Below are 19,880 nucleotides of genomic sequence, written 5' to 3' on the forward strand. Positions count from 1 at the left end.
TGGTGCAGAGCGCATCCCATGCTGGGGACGCGGTCCTTGCTTAGTGCCAGGTCCACCAGGGATGGTGCCCGGGAGGGCGGGGCGAGGTGGGATGCTGGCGCGGAGTACCAGGACCAATCAGGACCCGCGGCGCTCCAGGGGCTAGGGCTCTGGTTCCTCTTCTCCCGGCGCAGCGCCGCCTGGCGAGTTGAGCACGGGCGGGCGGAGCCTGCAGGGGTCTCGGGGCGCACAGGGCTGTCGGGATTGTCCTCGTGGGTGTCCGCGGTCGGAGATCGCCGCGCGTCTGTCACCTCTTTCCTTCGCCCTCCGGGCCCCGGCCGCGCGCATCCGCCGGGTAGTCCGGGGTCTGTGCGGGGGCGGCGCCGCCTCTCCCTCGGGCCCCGCGGCGGGAATGCGGCTGCTGAGGCCGGCCGGGCAGCGGGCGGCTGCAGCAAGCGGAACCCGGGCGCATTCGCTGCTGGCCGGGACGCCGCCCTGGCCTGCGCTCGGCTCCCGAGGCCGCCGCTGCGCTCCGGGGCCCGGCGCGGAATGAAGTGCAGGCCGCGCGCCGGCGAGCGCCCCGCTCCGCGGCCCCCAGGTTCCCCGCGGCCGGCCGTGCCTCGCGTGCCCCGGCGCCCACGTTAGAGCCCCGCACCAGCAGCGTTCGCCGAGGCACCGGCCCGCAGAGCGCACGCGACCCGACCCGGGTCCGGATCGCGGGGACTCGCCTCTTGGACGCCGCCCCGAGTGCGGGAACCCCGGCACGCTGCAGCGCGCGGGCCGCGCTCCGCATCGCAGAGCTCCTTCAGCCTGGTCCGGGGCTTTGGCCTCCACGGATCCCGGTCTCCCGGCCTCCCTCCACGTTTCTCCGCATCCTTCCTACACCCCTCCCGCGGCTCCACCGCCTCCCATTCATTGCATCCGTTTCTCCTCCCCGGCTCGGTTCTTCTCCCCACAGCCTCCCCGGCCGGACCCCGCTACCCTCTTGGGGTTCTCCGTACATTCATGGAAGTTTAGGGCCTGGACCGTGGCCCGGAGTCTGGCCTGAGAGCGCAGCCCGCGCGGCTGGCAGGACAGAGGAAGATGTCTGCGCTCAAGCGGATGATGCGGGTCTCCAATCGCTCCCTGATTGCTTTCATCTTCTTCTTCTCCCTCTCCACGTCCTGTCTCTACTTCATCTATGTGGCTCCAGGCATCGGTAAGCACCCGGACACACCCTCACCTCCTATGGTCAGAAGGAAGGTAACTGGGGTGTTGAGGGGTTTGGAAACTGGACCAACACATCTGATTTTATTTATTTATTTCAAAACTGTTGAACAAACTGCTTGGGCATGCTAGCTTTGTTAAAACCGGTTTAGATGAACTTAAAAGGTCGCACTCAGGGGATGTAGGGAAATGAGGGCCTGGTGGCTGGGTAGTGGGGGTGGGGTGGAGTGCCTCTTGTCGCTTTCTTGAGTATTCATGCATACCCTATCTATTGGGGTAGTGTTTAATTGTAGTTTTTCCTAGACACCTTTATTTCTTATAAAATAACAGGTCGTGATAATATGAGTCAGTAGCAACTGCGAGGAAGGTCAGGAGTATGCCTGCTGGTATTGCAGGTCTACAGACATTTGCAGCTTACTTGAGACATTGTAGCTTTTGAAACCCAGCTCCGTTAATCAACTTGAGTCTTCTCGTTAAAGTCAGTCTACTTAACCCGTGAGGATGCCTGCTCAGACAAAATACTGATTAAAACAATTATGCAAGGCGATTTGTGGATTTAAATTGTTGACTTTCTGTGAGTTACTTTTGACTTTTGGTTCCAAATATACTTTTGATCTTTGCTTCTTGATTGAAATACTCTTAATTCTTTATTTTTCCTGCTGTTGACAAGGAGTCCATATGGCCTTGTTTTAGTGAATGAAAATTTCTATGGATCTGTATGACTGTTTGAACACATCCTATTCACTAAGCTTGGCTGAGTCTTCTTGTCGTTGGGTAATTTAATGCTGAGTGACTTGGTAACAGTGCACACTGTCATTTCTTTTTAGCTATTCAGTTGTGTTTTGAGTCAGTGTTTCTCCCCGGAACTATCCAAAAAATGTCATTCCTTTCAGAAAGGAAAAACACCTGCAGAATTTTGAGCTGAAATTCTTGTTCTCGCAGAGGTGTGTGTGTGTATGTATGTGTGTGTGTGTGTATGTGTGTAAGACAATGGTAATGAGTTACAGGGGAGACTGTAGCCTTATCCAGGCTGTTTGATTTCTCATGAAAAAATAATTACTATGTGATCCTTTTCTTTATTGGATTTATTAAGTATATAGATGATGAATCTTGGAAAGACCGTCATCGCCAACTAGAAGTTTAGCGAACTTTTTTTGAAGGAGTGTGGATGTTTTAACAATTTGGTCCTTCAATGTGGGTTTTCTTTAGGCAAAAAAGAACAAAGAAAAACATTCTCCTGAAGCTTTTGATACTTACGACAGCAGTTCACATTTTAGCCTGAATTATGAAGTGGGCAAATTTTCATAGAAATGGCACATAGACTATGTAAGAATGGTTTTTATTGGCCCTAAGTTAGATGTTTGGAATCTCTGTTATTAGAAAATCTTTATTAATTCTGCCACACCAGCTAGTTTGTAGATGTCAGATGTATTTTAATATCATTTAGAAGGTTGGATATTGCTTAGGACATTTAGGAAAAGGTTTTAAACAATTTTTTTCTTTTTTTTTTTAAAGATTTATTTATTTATTATATGTAAATACACTGTAGCTGTCTTCAGATACACCAGAAGAGGGCATCAGATCTCATTACAGATGGTTGTGAGCCACCATGTGGTTGCTGGGACTTGAACTCAGGACCTCCGGAAGAGCAGTCAGTGCTCTTAACCGCTGAGCCATCTCTCCAGCCCTCCCAATTTTTTTCTTGCCATTTTAGACACCCAAGAATGCCATTTATTTCTATAAAAACTTTTTCCTTTTTCCTATAACTCCTTAAAAGTTGGACTTCATTGGAGAATATTATTTTACCAGATATTTAACTGTGAGAGATTCTGTACGAGACTATTTTAGAGTATCTTTTTAGCATCTGTGCATGTGAGCACAGGTGTGAGGGTGAGTGTGTGTGTGTGTGTGTGTGTGTGTGTGTGTGTGAAGGTCAGACTGCAGCTGTGGTCATCTCTCCTCCCACCATGTGGGTTCTGGGGATGAAGTGCGCGTGGCCAGCCATGCCTGCCAACACACAGCCTTCCCTCCTGTGTAGCCATCCTGCTGGCCCCTGACAAGATTTCTTTTTTTAGACTGGGTCACTTTATGTAGCCCTGGCTGGCCTGGAACTCTACGCAGATAAGAGTGCTGAGATTAAAGGCGTTTTAATCTCATACCACAGCAGCAAGAAAAAAAAATTTTTAATTTACAATTTCCTATTTCCTTTGAAGTTCCCTTTTTGCTTTTTTGTTTCTTTTCTGAAGCTGGGGATGGATGGTACTCAGGAGCCCTGTGTGTGCAAAGAAAGAACTGTATAATTGAGCTAAATCCTTGTTCCTGTTTCTTCGTATATTGGGTGACAATGCTAAAAAGTCAAGCCAAGCAAGTCCAAGTCTCAGCTTTCTAGTGCCCATATACTTACTATCTGTAGATTGCTACAGTTCGGTGGACACAAAAGCCTGGTGTGTTTTTCTTATTTAAGTGTGTGATGTTGCCATAGAACAGCTAGTGATTAATGTCCTAAAAAATTGGCACTTCTCTTGCAAGCAAGTAGGTCAGCATAACTTAAATTACTCTATTTTGAGGACCTTATAATTAAAAATGGTAACAATGAAGCCAGGAAGAAAAGTAAGTTAACCAATCATAACATGCTATGAATTTGTTAAATCAGATGTCTGCTTACCTTTGTGCTATTTGGGGTGGGGGTGGGGTTTCTCATCTTTAAATTTGGGAAGACGTTTTCTAATTTAGAGTTTGTCTAGGAAATTTAAATTTTGTGTTTAGTGACGAGGGCTGTCTATTTTAATTTTTCATTTTTTTGGTATGTCAGGTCACTTTCTTAAATGCAGGTCAGATACCACACAGTCTGTCAGCTGTTTCTGAAGTGAAAATGATGTGGAAAATGTGGTCAGTTGAGTTCCCGGTGCCTGAGTCAGTGCTCCTTGAAGCCACAGGTGCCTTGGTGTGGCGTGTTCTCCCAGGTGTCCCTTTCCTGTTCTCCATTGGATAAACGGACACTTCTCCCAATGCTCAGTATTCTCTCTCTCTCTCTCTCTCTCTCTCTCTCTCTTTTTTTCTCGAGACAGGGTTTCTCTGTATAGCCCTGGCTATCCTGAAACTCACTCTGTGGACCAGGCTAGCCTCGAACTCAGAAAGCCGCCTGCCTCTGCCTCCCAGAGTGCTGGGATTACAGGCGTGCGCCACCACCGCCTGGCTAATGCTCAGTATTCTCATATGAGCTATAGATCTTGGAGCAAAATTTCCTCATGACTGGATTATGCTAATAGAAGTTCTATTTATTTATTTATTTATTTAAATTTCTTTCTTATTTTATGTGTGTATTTGTCTGCATGTATGTCTGTGCACCATACGCAGGCAGAAGCCAAAAGGGATGGTTGGGTGTCAAGACACAAAGGTTATTGATGGTTATTAGCTGTCACATGGGTGCTGGGAACTGAACCCCAGTCAGTGTTCTGGAAAACAGTGCTCTTAACTGCTGAGTCATCTCTCCAGCCCGCCTGCCTGCCCCTCCCCCCCGCCTGCCTGCCCCTCCCCCCTGACACAGGGTTTCTCTGTGTAGTCCTTCTGGCTGTTCTGAAACTCACTCTGTAGACCAGAATGGCCTCAGATTCAGAGATCCATCTGCTTCTGTCTCCCGAGTGCTGGGGATTCCTTTCATTGATTTAAGAAAACAAAAGTGTTTCAGATCTACTCTATTAAGTCCTTACGAGCCATATCACATGGACTTGTTTGCTAGGTGTTTCGATACCTTTTGGGTGTACACAGGGTTGGTCACGTGTGTTCCTACACACAGGCCTTCCATCATTTAGTGTACTCTTACTGTCTAATGTCTTTCTTCTGAGCTGACAGGTCAGACACTGTAGACTGCCAATCTGGTTAATTTTCTCTTTTTTTCTTGGTGTTGCCCTGCATTCTTTGGGTCCCAGTCTATAGTGTGTTCAATAGAACTCAAAACTTAAACTATTTTAAGAGTAAATTGAAACATTTCCCCCCATACCTCATTCAAGGTAACATCTTTCAGTTAGGGACGTTAGTGTCAGCTGCTTGTTTTGTGCCTGCCCTTGGGCATGGCTGCCCAGGTGAGTGCAGTTCCCATCCAAGGCCTCCAGCTGCTGACTGCTGAGAATAGAGTTCCATTTTGTAGATGGCATTTCCAATATAGCGTCCCATGCAACACAGTCATATCCTGTCATATCAGAGGGCAATTGATTTGCCTTGGAGCGCCCAAGAGAAGCTGGTCATGTATATAATCTATGTGTGCTTATAGATTCCTAGGATAGGTAGCGTAAGATTGGGGTATATTGAGCACAGAAAAAGCATAGAAAATGTCAGTTCTCTGCGTCTCTATGGCTACTCCTTAGGGTGTGGAGAGGCAGATTGCAGAAGGACTTTAGAGCTCCTCATTGCAGCCCAGGTGGGGTTGTCGAGGTTACTAACGTTCACAGCAGAGTGTGCTGGTCTGCCCTCACAGCTTTATCTAAATGTTGATAAGGAAGAAATTGTAGTGCCTGCCGCTGGTAGGGCGGTATCTGAGGGAGACTGCATAACTTCCTTGGGAGTGGGGAGTTTATTGTCCTTTTGACTCCAAAGTCCCTGACCTTTTCCTGGGGAGGCTTTCTTGGACTTTGGGGGAGGAATCTGGCTTTGGTCATTTTGTCTGGCCTCCTGTGGGCCTCTTGGATACTTGTGCTTCCAGGGGATATGTTTGGCGGGCTGAAATGGTGAAGTGGGCGTTGTGGGGTATATAAGAAAGCAAGTGTTTGTAGGAGGCACTCAGATGTTTACTTGGAAGTCTAGCCTGGGGTCTGACTCATTCCTTAGGGGTACCTCAGGAGGTAGCTTCTTGCCTTGCACCTTCTAGTGAGCGTTTCAGCCTCCTAGCGTCAGGTACCAGTAGGGCCTTTTGTGCTCATTTTAGCCTGCTTTGTTTTGCAAAGGACCTTTGTTTTCCCCTCTTCAAGTTCTCTGTTCGCTGGGGCCTTTTCTTGAGGTTCTTCTGATTGGGTATTGGTCACCCTTTGCCTCTGGGCCTGTCTTGCTGTGAGGCGTGCTATTTTTGTTCTGTGAGTAGCTGGACTCAGCGGGAGCTTTGCAAAGGGAAATGAGACAGCCCTTTGTTTTGGAGTAATCCTAGCATGAAGGATGGGAATGTGGGGCAGAGACTGGGGGACACCAGGTGAGAAGCTATGGAGTGTTTCCAGCGCAGGAGATGAAATTCTGGTTAGACAGGAGCACCAGATCCCAGGGCAACGAAGGGGATGTTTCCCTAAGATGCTCAGATTCTAACTTAGACCCCAGGTGACCCGTCACGGGTGATGTTGGCTCCTGGGGCTGAAGGAGCAGTTTTGGCCTTAGGATCCAGGAATTGATTGCCCCTGGAATATCCAGGAGAAGAGTTTGCCAGTGGCTAGGTAGGTGGAAATAAGGTCTTGGAGCCCAAGGGGCAGAGTAAGACAAAGCCCACCTACCCCAGGATTCCTCAGCAACAGTTTCCGGTCCCCATACCCTGTAATGGTTCTGGAATGCCTAGAGAGGCAAAGTAAGACAAAACCCACTTGGTTGTCTCCATCCTGGAATGAGAGACACCCCCACCCCCTTGTTGGGCTTCTGCAGAATAAAACACTCCTTGCTCTTGCATTCTGTTTGAGTCTGGAGTATCTCTCTTCTGCCAACAACAGACCCTTACACATCGTAGAGTCACATTTGGCCATCTTTGGCATTACAGCTGAGCAGTAATTAATCTCCCGCTGCGAGTGCTTGTGACTCCTCCCAAGCCACCTAAGCCTGGTCTCCTAGTGAGTGCAAAGACTGCCCGGAAGGCCAGCATCCCATTGGCAATCATTCCCAGAGGATCTGCCATCTCTTCAGTCCCGCCTTTTAGACAGAATGCATCATGAGCGCGTAGTATTTGTAACTCTGCCCTTAGTGTCAATGACAGTTAATGTAAATGGTGTGACCTGAAAGCTAGCTAATATATTGATTCATAGAACTCTAGCACAGCCAGGTGCCTTTCTCCACCTTGTTTGGTGGTGAGTGCACAGGTGACTACAGCTTTGAGTGTTTATTGAAGATAAAGATAGCCTCGTCTGAAAGAGAAATCCTAGCCTGGGTTAGTAAGTGTCTCTGTGTGATAGATATTTCAACATTTTTCAGAGTCATGAAGAGAATGCTTTTAACTTGTGTAAATAGGGTAGTTAGTTTTAGAAACTACCCAAGCCATATTGAATGTAGGTTTTTTGTTTTGTTTGTTTATTTTTGTTTTGCTTTGCTCTGTGTTTTCTTCAAGACCAGGCAAGGTCTGTAGCTCGGCTGGTTAGCATTATCTATGCAGCTAAGGGTATTTGAACTTCTACCCATCCCCACCTCCTGAGTGCTGGGACGCATCGGTATCTTTTCACCTTCTTCCGAAGGGTTGAGGACTTTGTGTGGCAGGCAAACACTGTCATCTGAGCTCTATCTCTACCCTAAGGTATGCTGTTTTAATAACCCCCCTTTTAGACCTTATGTCTGAAGAGCTTGGCTCTTCTTATTTTAAAAACAATTCATCTCGGGCCGGGCGGTGGTGGCGCACGCCTGTAATCCCAGCACTTGGGAGGCAGAGGCAGGCGTATTTCTGAGTTCGAGGCCATCCTGGTCTACAAAGTGAGTTCCAGGACAGCCAGGGCTACACTGAGAAACCCTGTCTCACAAAACAAAACAAAAAACAAAACAACAACAACAAAAAAAACCCAATTCATCTCGTGTAAATGACTCTATGACTTTTCAGTCCTTGGACCTCGTGTTCCTGGTTCCAGGTGTGACTGCTGCTGTCCTCAGGGTCTCCATGTTTTCTTTGTGCAAGGGTGTGGGGCCACGGGAGCCTGGAGCTTAGATGCACCAGAGTCCTGGATGTCACAATTAATCAGCAAGGAGCATCTGGGTCGAAATCCCAAAACCAGCCCACAGGCAAATCTGATAAAGACCCTTACTCAATAGAGACTTTGCCTTTTTTTTTTTTCTGTTGAGGCTAGACTGGGTCAAGTTGACAGTGCTGACTAGGGCCATCACAAATTTAGTCACAAATTATTAGGCATAGCTTCATCAATATATTGCAGTGTCACAGGCAAAAAGTCTAATGGCCGACAAACACTCCTTGTGCTAATTCCTATTTCAACCAAGCAAGATTTCTGTAGCAGCTCAAAACAGATGAGGCCAATCTCTGCAATCACTGAAAAAGCGGATATGCCCACAGGAGCCTAACCATAACACAACTGATCAAACTGACCAAGCCGCGGGCAGCTGGGACACACTGAGCTACCCATGGAGGAAGCTGGTGTTTTCCGAAGGCATGCTCACAGGCCTCGCGGAAGCCCCGACCGGCTGCTTCTTCCTTCCTTCCTTCCCTGGATCCTTGCTCTTCACATCCAGTCCGTATCACTCACACAGTATCCTCTTTGTTACTGTTCTGGCAGAAGGTTTCCAAACTATGAAGTCATTGTGTGTCCTGGGAACAGGAGGCTCTGCAGGTCCTCCCCCATGGCCTCACTGGTTGGTTATCTTTCGATACTATTAAAAGTGGCTTTCATACGTGAATGTGTTTAAGCCTTATTTAAGGTGGTCTGTTTTAATGAGCTGCTTTTTTTTTCAGGAATATTTTTTTAGATAAAATTTCTTTCTTTCATACCCCTTTCTCTTTTCTTTTCTTTTCTTTCTTTCTTTCTTTTTTTTTTTTTTACCTTTATTGAGGCAAGGTTTCACTCTGTAGCCTGGGCTTTTCTGTACCTTACTATGTATAGATCAGGTCAGCCTTGAACTTAAAGAGATCCTCCTGCCTCTGCCTCCCCCTTGCTGGGGTTAAGGTACAGCCACAGTCAATGCCAGGCCTTAGTTTATATTTTTATTTTTTGCTTGCATTTGTCCTACAGGATAATGGGCCCCTTTGTAGCAGTTGCATGCATTACATAGACATAGCATGGACCTTGACCATATAACCTTCCCAGAGCCTTTCTACCAACAGGTCATCTGTTAGTGGAGCTGCTGATTGCAGCTCCCATCCATCTTACTCAGTACTCAGGTCATTCTGCAGTGTGGTAGTGCTGGTGGTGAATTAAGTACTGGCTAAATTTATTTTTCTTTTGTATAGTCGAAAATGGCCTTGATCTGCTGCCCTACCTCCTGAGTGCTGGGGTTATGAACGGTTCCTGTTGGTTCAAGCGGTGTTGGGGTTGAACTCACGGTCTGGCAGGCGCTCTGCTGATTGCGCTCCGTTTCCTACCTCTGGGCTTTACTTTTCGGTAAATTCATCACCTGATTCCATTTGATCTATCGCAGAACTAATTCTAGGGCTTGAAAACCAAGCTAGCTGACCATTTGTGGTGAATAATGTCTTTCATCCGGAGAACTGGATCTCGAATTAAAAGACTGTGTCATGTGTTCATTTATAGGTTAGCAGTGAGTAGGGGATGTGGTCATAAGTTGATCATTTTTAATTATTATTTTTAATTATTAGAAGGACATGTAGTAATTCTTTGACAAAATTAATAATAATCTGTAAAGCAGTTTTTCCAATAGGTATAATTTAAAAATAGCATTTCTGAGCATTTGGCTAGAAAAATCTTCTTAAACTACTATAGCTGGAGAGATGGCTCAGCGCTTTGAGTGGGCTGCTCTTGCAGGTTCAGTTCCCAGAACCCAGACAGCTGTTCACAACTATTGGTAATTCAAGTTCTGGGGGATCTGATGCTCTCTTCTGAACTCCCCAAAACACCAGGCAACATGTTGTAGGGCACATACAGGCAAAACACTAAAAAAGTACCTTTTTTGGAGGTGTGGTGGGGGTTGAGGCAGGTCTTGCTTTGTATCCCTGGCTGTCTTGGAATTCATTCTGTAGACCATGCTGTCCTCATATTCAGAGATCTGCTTGCCTCTGCCTCTGGAGTGCTGGTATTAAAGACACCAGTAATATACTACGGTAGTATTTGAGTGATTGCCTAAAGTTACTGAAGCATGAAATATTCCATTGGAAAATATTCCATTGAAATATTCCATCCTGGTGGTCCCCAGCTCCTAACCCCTAGACAAGGATTCTCTGTGTAGACCTGGCTGCCTAAGAACTCAGAAGAGAGCTGCCTACCTCTGCTTCAGGAGTGCTGGGATTAAAGGCGTTTGCTGCCACCATCAGTGGTCTATTGGTTTTTATATTTGATAATGTGAATATAACTTGGTTTATAACCACTTGTTGAATAAAATTATGTTGCACAGATTGTCTGTGATAATCGAGGAGCTGGTAAATATCTTGGTTCTAACTGTTTAGCATACTGAGCCTGGATGATTGCCGGGAGTTTGAGGGCAGCCTGTAAAATAAAGGACAGTATCTCTTAAAATAGAGGAAGAAGGAAGGAAAATGGGCAGAGGGAAGTATAACTTCCGGTGTGACTCATAGGAGGGAAGAGGAATCCCAATTGTTTTCACTTGAGTCAACATGCTAAAGAGACAGAAGCGAAAGCCGCCCTGCTTCCTGATCAGAAACATCCTTTTCTGTTGGAAGTTGCTGAAACTCATTCTTGACCAGTGTTCTCTTCTCTGTCTGGCTTTAGAGTTCCTCTCTTCTCGTGAGCAAGTTGAAATTCTGAAGTGTTAATCATTAAAACAGTGTTTGGAGATAGAAAACATAGCTTATACCAGGCATACTTTGCCTGTTGGCTGTAACTCTTCAGTGGGTAGAGATTCGGTTCATTCCCCTGGCGGATGTGGAAAACTCTAGCTCTGTAGTGTTGGGATTACAGGCGTGCGCCACCACCGCCCCGCTTGGGTTCCTGATTAGTTCTTGCCTTCCTTTCTGTAGCCCTTCACTTCCTCCTGGTTTCATTTCCTCATTAGCTCTGTTAGAGTCCCCGGGATACTTGGAAGAAGCTATGCAAATATTCTAGGTCAATGGCACTATAAATTAGCAAGTGCAGGGCATGTCGTCCTCAGTTAGTGTTTTCACACTGGTAGGTGGGTTTTAAGTGTATTGAAATATGTTGCCTTTAAACAAGACTGAACCCACAACTGGCAGTTTGTCTTTCTTTGAATCTTGATTCCTTCTTTCCTTCCTCCCTCCCTCCCTCCTTCCCTCCCTTCCTTTCAGATTTATTTTTAAACCAAATGAAGTTTAATTACTTCATTAATTTTGAGGCAAGGTCGCTCTGTAGGTCATGATAGTCTTGAACTACAAAGAGATCCAGCAGCCTCTGCTTCTCCAGTACTGGGATTAAAGGGGTGTGCCACTATACCCTCAATTTTATTTTTAATTATGTGTATGTGTGTGTCTATGTATGGGTATGTGCACATGAGTGTGGGTGCCCTTGGAGAATAGGGGGTGTCCATCAGATCTGGAGTTGTAGGCAGTTGTAAGCCATCCAACATGAGTGACGGGATTGAACTTGGGGTGCCCTGCAAGAGCACTCTGTGTTCCTAATTGCCAAGCCATCTCTTCAACCCTGTTTTGTTTTTGTTTTTGAGACAGAGTCTCATAGCTCTAGCTGGCTTTGAAACTACTATGTAGCGAAAGATGACCTTGAACTTTTGATCCTCCTGCATCCTCTTCTGTAGGCTCTGGTTTTATGCAGTACTGGGTGTGAATCCTTTGTGCATGGTAGGCAAGTGAACTTCACATTGAACCCACAGCCCAGGATCTTGGGTCTGAATCTACACGACCCCTTAGTTTCCTGAAGTGCTTGGTAAATAGCATACAGTGTATATCCGCTGGGTAAACTTATCTCCACTTGACTAGTTTTAATGTAATAAGGCTGTTGGAAAAGTCAGTTTTGTTTAAAAATGAAAGCTATGACCAGTCTTAGCACACAAGCGCTCCGAGCATAGAGCTGTTTCCACCAGCATAGACGTGATAGACACATGTAACGGCACTCCTGTTAATTTGTAGTGTCTACATCAGCAAATCATGAGCTTTGAATGGGGTTGGCGATGGTCGTGTTCTGCCTGTTACGTTTTGTCTTATCAGTTGATGAAGTGGAACCCTGAACACAGGGCTCTCTCTCTTCAAGAGTCAGACCGTGACTAACTTGGAAAATGGAGTTGAATCTATAGGCTAATAGTTTTCACAGTAGATTACCTTGTGACCCCATCTGAATTTCATTCTCCTGTAATAGCACTCTTTGGCCCAATGGAAATTGCTTATCTGCTTGGCACAGTACCACTGTTTATTTTTGTTTTTAATCCTTTCCTTTAAGCAATGGTTTTCAACCTTCCCAGTGCTGCAACCCTTGATATAGTTCCTTTTGTTGTGGTGACCCTCAACCATAAAATTATTTTTGTTGTTGCTACTTAACTGTAATTTTGCTACTGTTATGAATTGTAATGTAAATATATGTGTTTTCTGATGGTCTTTGTCTACCCCTGTGTAAAAAGGTCTTTTGATCCTCGAAACGGTCACAATCCACAGGTTGAGTCCCACTGCAAAATACAAATCCTGTTTCATGCTTGATCTGGCATAATCCTGTTGTTACCATGATTTTTATAAATGTAGTTTCTCTTGTGAACATGGGTGAGTAACTTCCAGAGGTTCATTGGTTATAGCACTGACTGTGGAAAGAAGATAAGTTTACGGTGCCTGAAACATATTTAGATCATTGTAATTTGTAGAAACTCTGAGGTACCTGGTTCAGGAGGTAATGCCAGGTAAGCGGTGTGGTGTCTTCTGAGATACTGTCTCCTTGGGTGTTCTTAGGTGGTGTGGGAGGCAGCTTCTCCTGCCATTTTGTCCCTTCTGGCTTCTGGAGTAAATTGTAGTCTGGTGCTACTTTCTTCGTGATTGTGTGTGTGTGTGTGTGTGTGTGTGTGTGTGTGTGTGTGATAGAGAGAGAGAGAGAGAGAGAGAGAGAGAGAACACATCTGAGTGCATGTTGTGCTCGGGAGGGCAGAGAATAGTCTTCTAGAACTGGTTCTTCTCTACCCTGTAAGTTTTGGGGACCAAACTCTGGTCGTCAGGCTTAGAGACACCCCCCAGAAACTTTCTGTTTTGAATATTTCTCTTTTTCCTTACTTGTTCCCTCCCCCCCATCTCTGCCGCATTGCATCTGAAGTGTGGGTCCTCAGGCCCTTTATGTCTACACTTGAATATCAGTTTTCAAATCTGCTTATAAGGCTTTCCTTATTTCTGTTTTTTTGATGACTAATCTCATAGAGAACACAGTTGACCCCCCTCAGCTACTACATCCGTTTCCCAGGTCTGCACGCCTTCCAACGAGCACGGCTTAAAATACCAGGAATTATCTCTTCCCAAGGCCTGAAGCCTGAAATGAAGGCCTTGGCTGGATACTTCCTCCTGCGGGCGGTCGCAGGTGCCTGCTGGCTTCTCCAGCAGAAACCTGAGTTTCTTCCGTGTCTGTGTTCTTGTGCCTTCTGTGTGCGCCCACCTCACATGCCCTTTCCCTTTATCTTATAAAAGCCACTGCCAGGTGACCCAGAACTGTCTCTTGAGGACTCCTCTTAGCTTGGGTGTCAGTCAGGTCCTCTGTGGCTCGCCCTCCCCAGCGCTCTCAGAACCTAAGGCCCACAGCTCTTCCTCACTCCTGGTCTCCTCACTTCTCCTTCTATCCAGGGAGCTGGGGAGCTGTCCAGCTCAGCTTCCTTTGCAACTTGTGGCCCTGGGTGTGGCCTTGTTGGAGGAATTGTGTCACTGTGCCGGTGGGCTTTAGGACCCTCCTTCTAGCTGCCTGAAAGGCAGTCTTCTGACTGACTTTCTGTCAGGATGTGACACTTTTGGCTCTTTGTCTACCACCGTGTCTGCTTGGGCACTGCCATGATGATAATGGACTAACTCTGAAACTGTAAGCCAGCTCCAATTAAATGTTGTCCTTTATAAGAGTTGCCTTGGTCACAGTGTCTCTCCTCAACAATGAAAACCCTAAGATACTACTAAACTCTCCTGTGAATCTTTTGTGTTCCCTTCCTCCCCAGGCATGCTCAGACACTCCGCGTCTAAGGAATCTTCTCTTCTCCCTGCTGACTGCTTTCATGAAATGTACCATCCACTGAACCACAGACTATTTTACTTTCTCTTCCAAAAGGCGCCGCCCTCGCAGAGGTTGGACAGCATTGTCTGGAGGTGTGATGGTAACTGTTCCATCACTTGCAGTAAGGGATGTGGTATCCCATTGCCCTGCCTCAATTTTTTAATCTTCAAATAGGAATAATGTTAGTACCCACAGGTACTAACTGAGAGGATAACTGAGAGGATTGATTAAGATGGCTGACATAGGCACATCCAGGGAAGCCTGGCAAAGCGTGGGTCGTACCTCATATGTTGGATATTTTCCCCTAAATTACCTTTTATTTTATTGTACTTTGGTCTTTTGATTTAAGACTTTCAGTTCAGGGCCCACAGAGGCCGGAGATGATGTCAGAGCCACGGGGTTGGAGTTCCAGGTCATTGTGTGCCATTTGATGGTGATGGGAACTGAACCCTAGGGTTCTACAAGAACAACAAATGTTCTTACCCACTGAGCCATCTTTCTAACATTCAGGCTATCATAATACTTTCTCTGCAGCCTTTGCAGCGTTTAACCTAGCTGACTTCTGTTTAGTTTGTAGATTCTTCTGAGGTTAATTAATTTTAGGGCATCATCCGCATAATGGGCCTATCTGTCACCTACTTATGTCCATTCTAGATCATTTTTCTGGTAATTTGCCAGTCTAGTTCTAGCTTGTGGTGGTATTTGCATGTGTCCTAGTTGTATTTCCTCTTAGCTGCAGTCCTGCCATTATACCTGTTGCTAGGTGCTTTATTATCAGGTAAACAGTTGCTTCCAAAGGGACGTGGTGGGCAGGCGACCTGGCACCTGATATGAAAGCACTGAACAACAGTGTGTGTCTCAGCAGTTAGGAGCTGCTATCAGTGCTGGAGATGTCCCTGTCCTGTGGCACTTCTATGCCCCCGCCCATGGGGAGCCCTCACCGTCCATGTTCAACCCTTGCAGCGAGCAGAGTTGGGTATGGGAAGGGTGGTCCGCACAAGGTTATTTTTACCAATCTCTCTTTTCTAGTAGAGAAGGAGGCAGGTTCATGAGGCTCCTGTCGCAAGCCCTGGTAGAGTGCCTAGCAGTTTTGTAAACTATTGTCCTCTGATTTTTTTTTCTTTCCTTTCCCCAAGATGCTTTTTCATCCTTCTGAAAGGATAACTGGCAAACAAGTTGGCTATATGTCTCGTTATGTAGAGGAAAGCAGAAAATGAGCTAATTAAAGAGCGTGCAGCATGGTTTTAATTAAGCAGTGGTGGTTTTTTTTTTTTTTTAGAATTTCTGAGTTGTCTCAAGACACAGGGCAAAGACTTCCTTATTTATTTTCTGAATTATAGTTTCTCACAAGTTGGAATGAAAATCTTAGACAAGGATTTTTTTTTCTTTCTTTAAGTCTTACCAGAGAGAGAGATGCATTTCATCTTAGTGATAATTAGGTAGGATTTAGCTGACTGTGGGTCATTGTGCCTGTCAATGTGGCCATAATACTTTGGGGATTTTGTCCTGACGGTCCGGCTAGTGTGACTTGTTGATACACCACTGTGTCCCTGTTGGCTTCTCAATGTTTAAGTACATCTTTATTCCCAAATGGGTTCCCTTCTTCAGGGACCAATCCTCCAAGGTCCATTTACCTAAGGAATGTAATGTCTTAGCTGTAAATGATTTAAGATAAACTAATAGATTTCTCCCCATGTTGAGCATGGTTCCTGCCTCTTCCTTATGCCTGTGAATCCATCCATGCAGTGAATAGAAAATTCATTTCCTTTGGTTAAAAAAATTCATCTACGTCATGAGGATAATTTTTTTAATTTTTATTTATTTATTTATTTATTTATTTATTTATTTATTTATTTATTTTTGTTGTTTGTTTTTTTCTGAGACACGGTTTCTCTGTGTAGCTCTTGCTGTCCTGGAACTCACTCTGTAGACCAGGCTGGCCTCGAACTCAGAAATCTGCCTGCCTTTGCCTCCCAGAGTGCTGGGATTACAGGCATGCGCCACTACCGCCCTGCCGATGATAATTTTTTAATAGTTTTGTTACCTGTAACTGGAAATATGATTGGAATATGAAAGATTATATCTTTAAGATACAGGATAATGCCCCTCCCCTCTCAGCATCTTAGCATCCATACAGGTGCAAAAATGTGGTATAATCATGTGGTCTTTCTAACTGTACATAATAAACGCAAGTCTAAACAAGTTAAGTCTAATTATAAGACTGCTTTCTAGAAAGGGCAAAGATATCCCTTTACATTTATTTTAGTGTGTGTCCGAGTGCACATGCAGTGTGCATGTGGAGGTCAGAGGACAGCTTGAAGGAGTCAGTTTCCCCCACTATGTGGGTGTCTTCACCCTCTGAGCCATCTCCTAGCCTTAGACAAACATTAAGATGTATGAATGAAGTAATGCTCACGTGAAACCCAGATTTCTGTTTATCTCCTTCTTGTGCATTGAAAATGAAAGAGAACAGTTACATGGTGCTGGTAGTGAGCCCGGGGTGCTGTGACCGCTCTCTTCCAATGACATGGCTCAGCCCGGGGATTCATTCTGTGCAAGTGTCGTTACTCTGTACAGTGACAGTTTTTCATCTGTGAGTGGACAGTCTTGCTGGTGCTTGCCTGGGCTGTGGGAATGAACCTCGTGTTTGAATGGAGTCCTGAAGGTTTCCTCATGATGAGACTAGTTAGCATGGAAAGGGCTTTAGGGGGCATCTAGTGTGATGCTACCTCCTTAAAAAGACACAATCGGGGTGCTGTAGGCTGTCTCAGGTAGGACTCTAAAGAGGATCTCCTGAATTAGTTCCCTGACTGCTGCTTGAAAGAGTGTCACACCTGAGTCAAGGTGTTCTGTAGTCTGTCTGTTTACGGATTTCCTCAACAAATTGAAATTAGGGGTCTGCTTTTGAAACATCACAAAGAATTAAGGAAACCAACCTTAAACTGTATACTCATGGTTGATTTTTTTTTCATACTTTGTTTGAAAGGAATTATAGTACTTTAACTCATAGAAATGATTCAAGAACTATCAACTCTAAGCTACACGTTGGGGCTACAACTCTTCAGACACGTTGGGGCTTTGTGGGCTCTGGAACGGTGAGCCCCTCCTGGTGTTATGGTGATCTGTAGAGCCCACCCTGGTGTTGTTATGATCTGTAGGGTATTAATTGTCAGATAAGAGAATCTTTTTTTTTTTTTTTTTTTTTAATTTTGGTTTTTTTTGGATTTGTTTTTTTCGAGACAGAGTTTCTCTGTGTAGCCCTGGCTGTCCTGGAACTCACTCTGTAGACCAGGCTGGCCTCAAACTCAGAAATCCACCTGCCTCTGCCTCCCAGAGTGCTGGGATTACAGGCATGCACTACCACCACCTGGCTCAGATAAGAAATTCTTATCTTTGTGGAATTTTTTGTTTTAGGGAATTAATATAGAATTTTTAAAAGTGAATTTTGAAATACAAGACTGTGACCTTATGATAAGTAACTCTTTTCTTTTTTTGCAATGACCACTTTATTCATTTTGTAGAAGTTAAAGAATTTTATTACAATTTGTGTATTTAGTTATTCTGTTAACTAGGTGGATATTACCTGTTGTAGAAAATTCTGATCTAGGGTTTCTATCCTGCCTTGACCATTTATTGGAATTTCTAATCATTGCCACATAATTGTTTTCATTTTTATTTAAAATTTCACATTTATTCCTTTGTGTGCATATATGTGTGTGTGTGTGTGTGTGTGTGTGCACTTAAGCACTACAGTGCACACGTGAAGGTCAGAGGGCAACTTTTGTTTTTTTGTTTTTTGTTTTTTTTTGTTTTAAGATTTATTTTATTTATTGTATGTAAGTACACTGTAGTTGTCTTCAGACACACCAGAAGAGGGCGTCAGATCCCATTATGGATGGTTGTGAGCCATCATGTGGTTGCTGGGATTTGAACTCACCACCTTCGGAAGAGCAGTCAGTGCTCTTAACCGCTGAGTCATCTCTCCAGCCCAAGAGGACAACTTTTGGGGATTGGTTTTCTTCTTCAGTTATATGGGTGCCAAGAGTCAAACTCAGGTCATTGGACTTGGTGGCAAGCACTTTCACCCACTGAGTCATCTTGCTGGCCCCCCATTTTAATTTTAAAGTCCATCTATTCCTAAGTTTTTAATGTAGGAAATAGTCATCTTGTTTTCTCCTCTGGTATGTAAATAATCAAGAGTCCACTTTTGGGGGTACTTCAGTAAGTCTGAATAGTATCTTACTAAGAAAGTCTTACTGTGTGTGACCTTTTTCTGTTTTGTCTTGTTTTCTAGCCAACACATACCTCTTTATGGTACAAGCTAGAGGCATCATGCTGAGAGAGAATGTGAAAACAATTGGACACATGATCAGGCTGTACACCAATAAAAATACGACGTTCAACGGGACAGGTAAGACTGTGTCCTCTTTTGTTTACCATGTGAGTTGCAGATCAGTGAACAAACCTTTAAATTCCAGCTCTTTTACCTGCCTATACCTCGCTGTTAAAGAGGGATCTGCCTCCTGCTAAGTGCATTACGAGATGATTAGCATCCCCTACTCAATGTGCTCCTAAGTGGGTGTCTTCTAAGGGTGCCTGTTACTCCATAGGCATCTTCTGAGCAGTGTGTGACTAGGTTGGTCCACTACTCAGTGTAGGGCTAGATCACTGCTTTCATTGCTTGAGCTTGATATCCCCACCTAAGTGTTCTACTAGGTTAATAAACCTGCCATTTGCATGTACTTCCTAGTAATTTTAAAGACCTCTTTAAAGAAACCAAAGGACACATTTTATGATACTGGACATTGCCTACTGTTCTTTTCTGTTTAATGTGAACTGAGAGTGGGCTCACACAAGGCTAATATCAAGTTGACTCAACTAGAGGTTTTCTTGTGTTGGATTTCTTTCTTTTTTTTGTTTTTTTGTTTTTTTGTTTTTTTGTTTTTTTGGATTTGGTTTTTTCAAGACAGGGTTTCTCTGTGTAGCTCTGGCTGTCCTGGAACTCACTCTGTAGACCAGGTTGGCCTCAAACTCAGAAATCCACCTGCCTCTGCCTCCCAGACTGTTGGGATTACAGGCATGCACCACCACCGCCCAGCTAACTAGAGATTTTCTAACAGGAAGTACTTGGTGTCAGTAGCTTTATTTCCCTGTTATAGAAATAAAGTATCTCCTGGCATATTATGGGATGTCACATGGATAAGATCAGGGATTGTCCCAGTAGCACTCTTTAGATCTTTGTTTTGTTTTTTGTTTTGTTTTGTTTTGTTTTTTTTTGGTTAGTTTTTGGATTTGGTTTTTTTCAAGACAGGGTTTCTCTGTATAGCCCTGGCTGTCCTGGAACTCACTCTGTAGACCAGGCTGGCCTCAAACTCAGAAATCGCCTGCTTCTGCCTCCCAGGCGTGCGCTACCGCCCAGCTAGATCTTTGTTCTTAAATAGTTAAAACTATCAAAACTCTTTGTGCCATGGTAGACACACTATGTTCTCATCAACTCTGTTACCTTCTAGAAAGGTATACCTGCTAGAAAGCCTCTATCCCCAGCCATAGTGGTATTTCAGTCTATGGTAGGCAGGTGGAAGTTTTAGGATGATATATGTATGTGTAGAGAACTCATGCTACTCATTTGTCTGATTTATTTATGAGTTCCTTGTAGCCATCCAGCAGCCTCGGATTAACTGGGTTACCTGAACTGAA

At 44.8% G+C, this 19,880-nt stretch overlaps 1 protein-coding gene across 1 annotated transcript in view; it reads left to right on the plus strand.

The window, feature by feature from the left end:
* Window positions 1–235: 235 nt before the first annotated feature.
* B4galt6 (beta-1,4-galactosyltransferase 6) overlaps window positions 236–19,880 on the plus strand; it is a 62,664-nt gene continuing 43,019 nt past the window's right edge. The window contains exons 1-2 of the mRNA XM_052155264.1: window positions 236–1,177; window positions 18,478–18,594. Of these exons, the coding sequence (XP_052011224.1) occupies window positions 1,063–1,177; window positions 18,478–18,594 (232 nt within the window). The 5' untranslated portion in view covers window positions 236–1,062. The remainder of the gene's footprint in view (window positions 1,178–18,477; window positions 18,595–19,880) is intronic.

Source organism: Apodemus sylvaticus, chromosome 13 (assembly GCF_947179515.1).
Source record: "Apodemus sylvaticus chromosome 13, mApoSyl1.1, whole genome shotgun sequence".
Lineage (NCBI taxonomy): Eukaryota > Metazoa > Chordata > Mammalia > Rodentia > Muridae > Apodemus > Apodemus sylvaticus.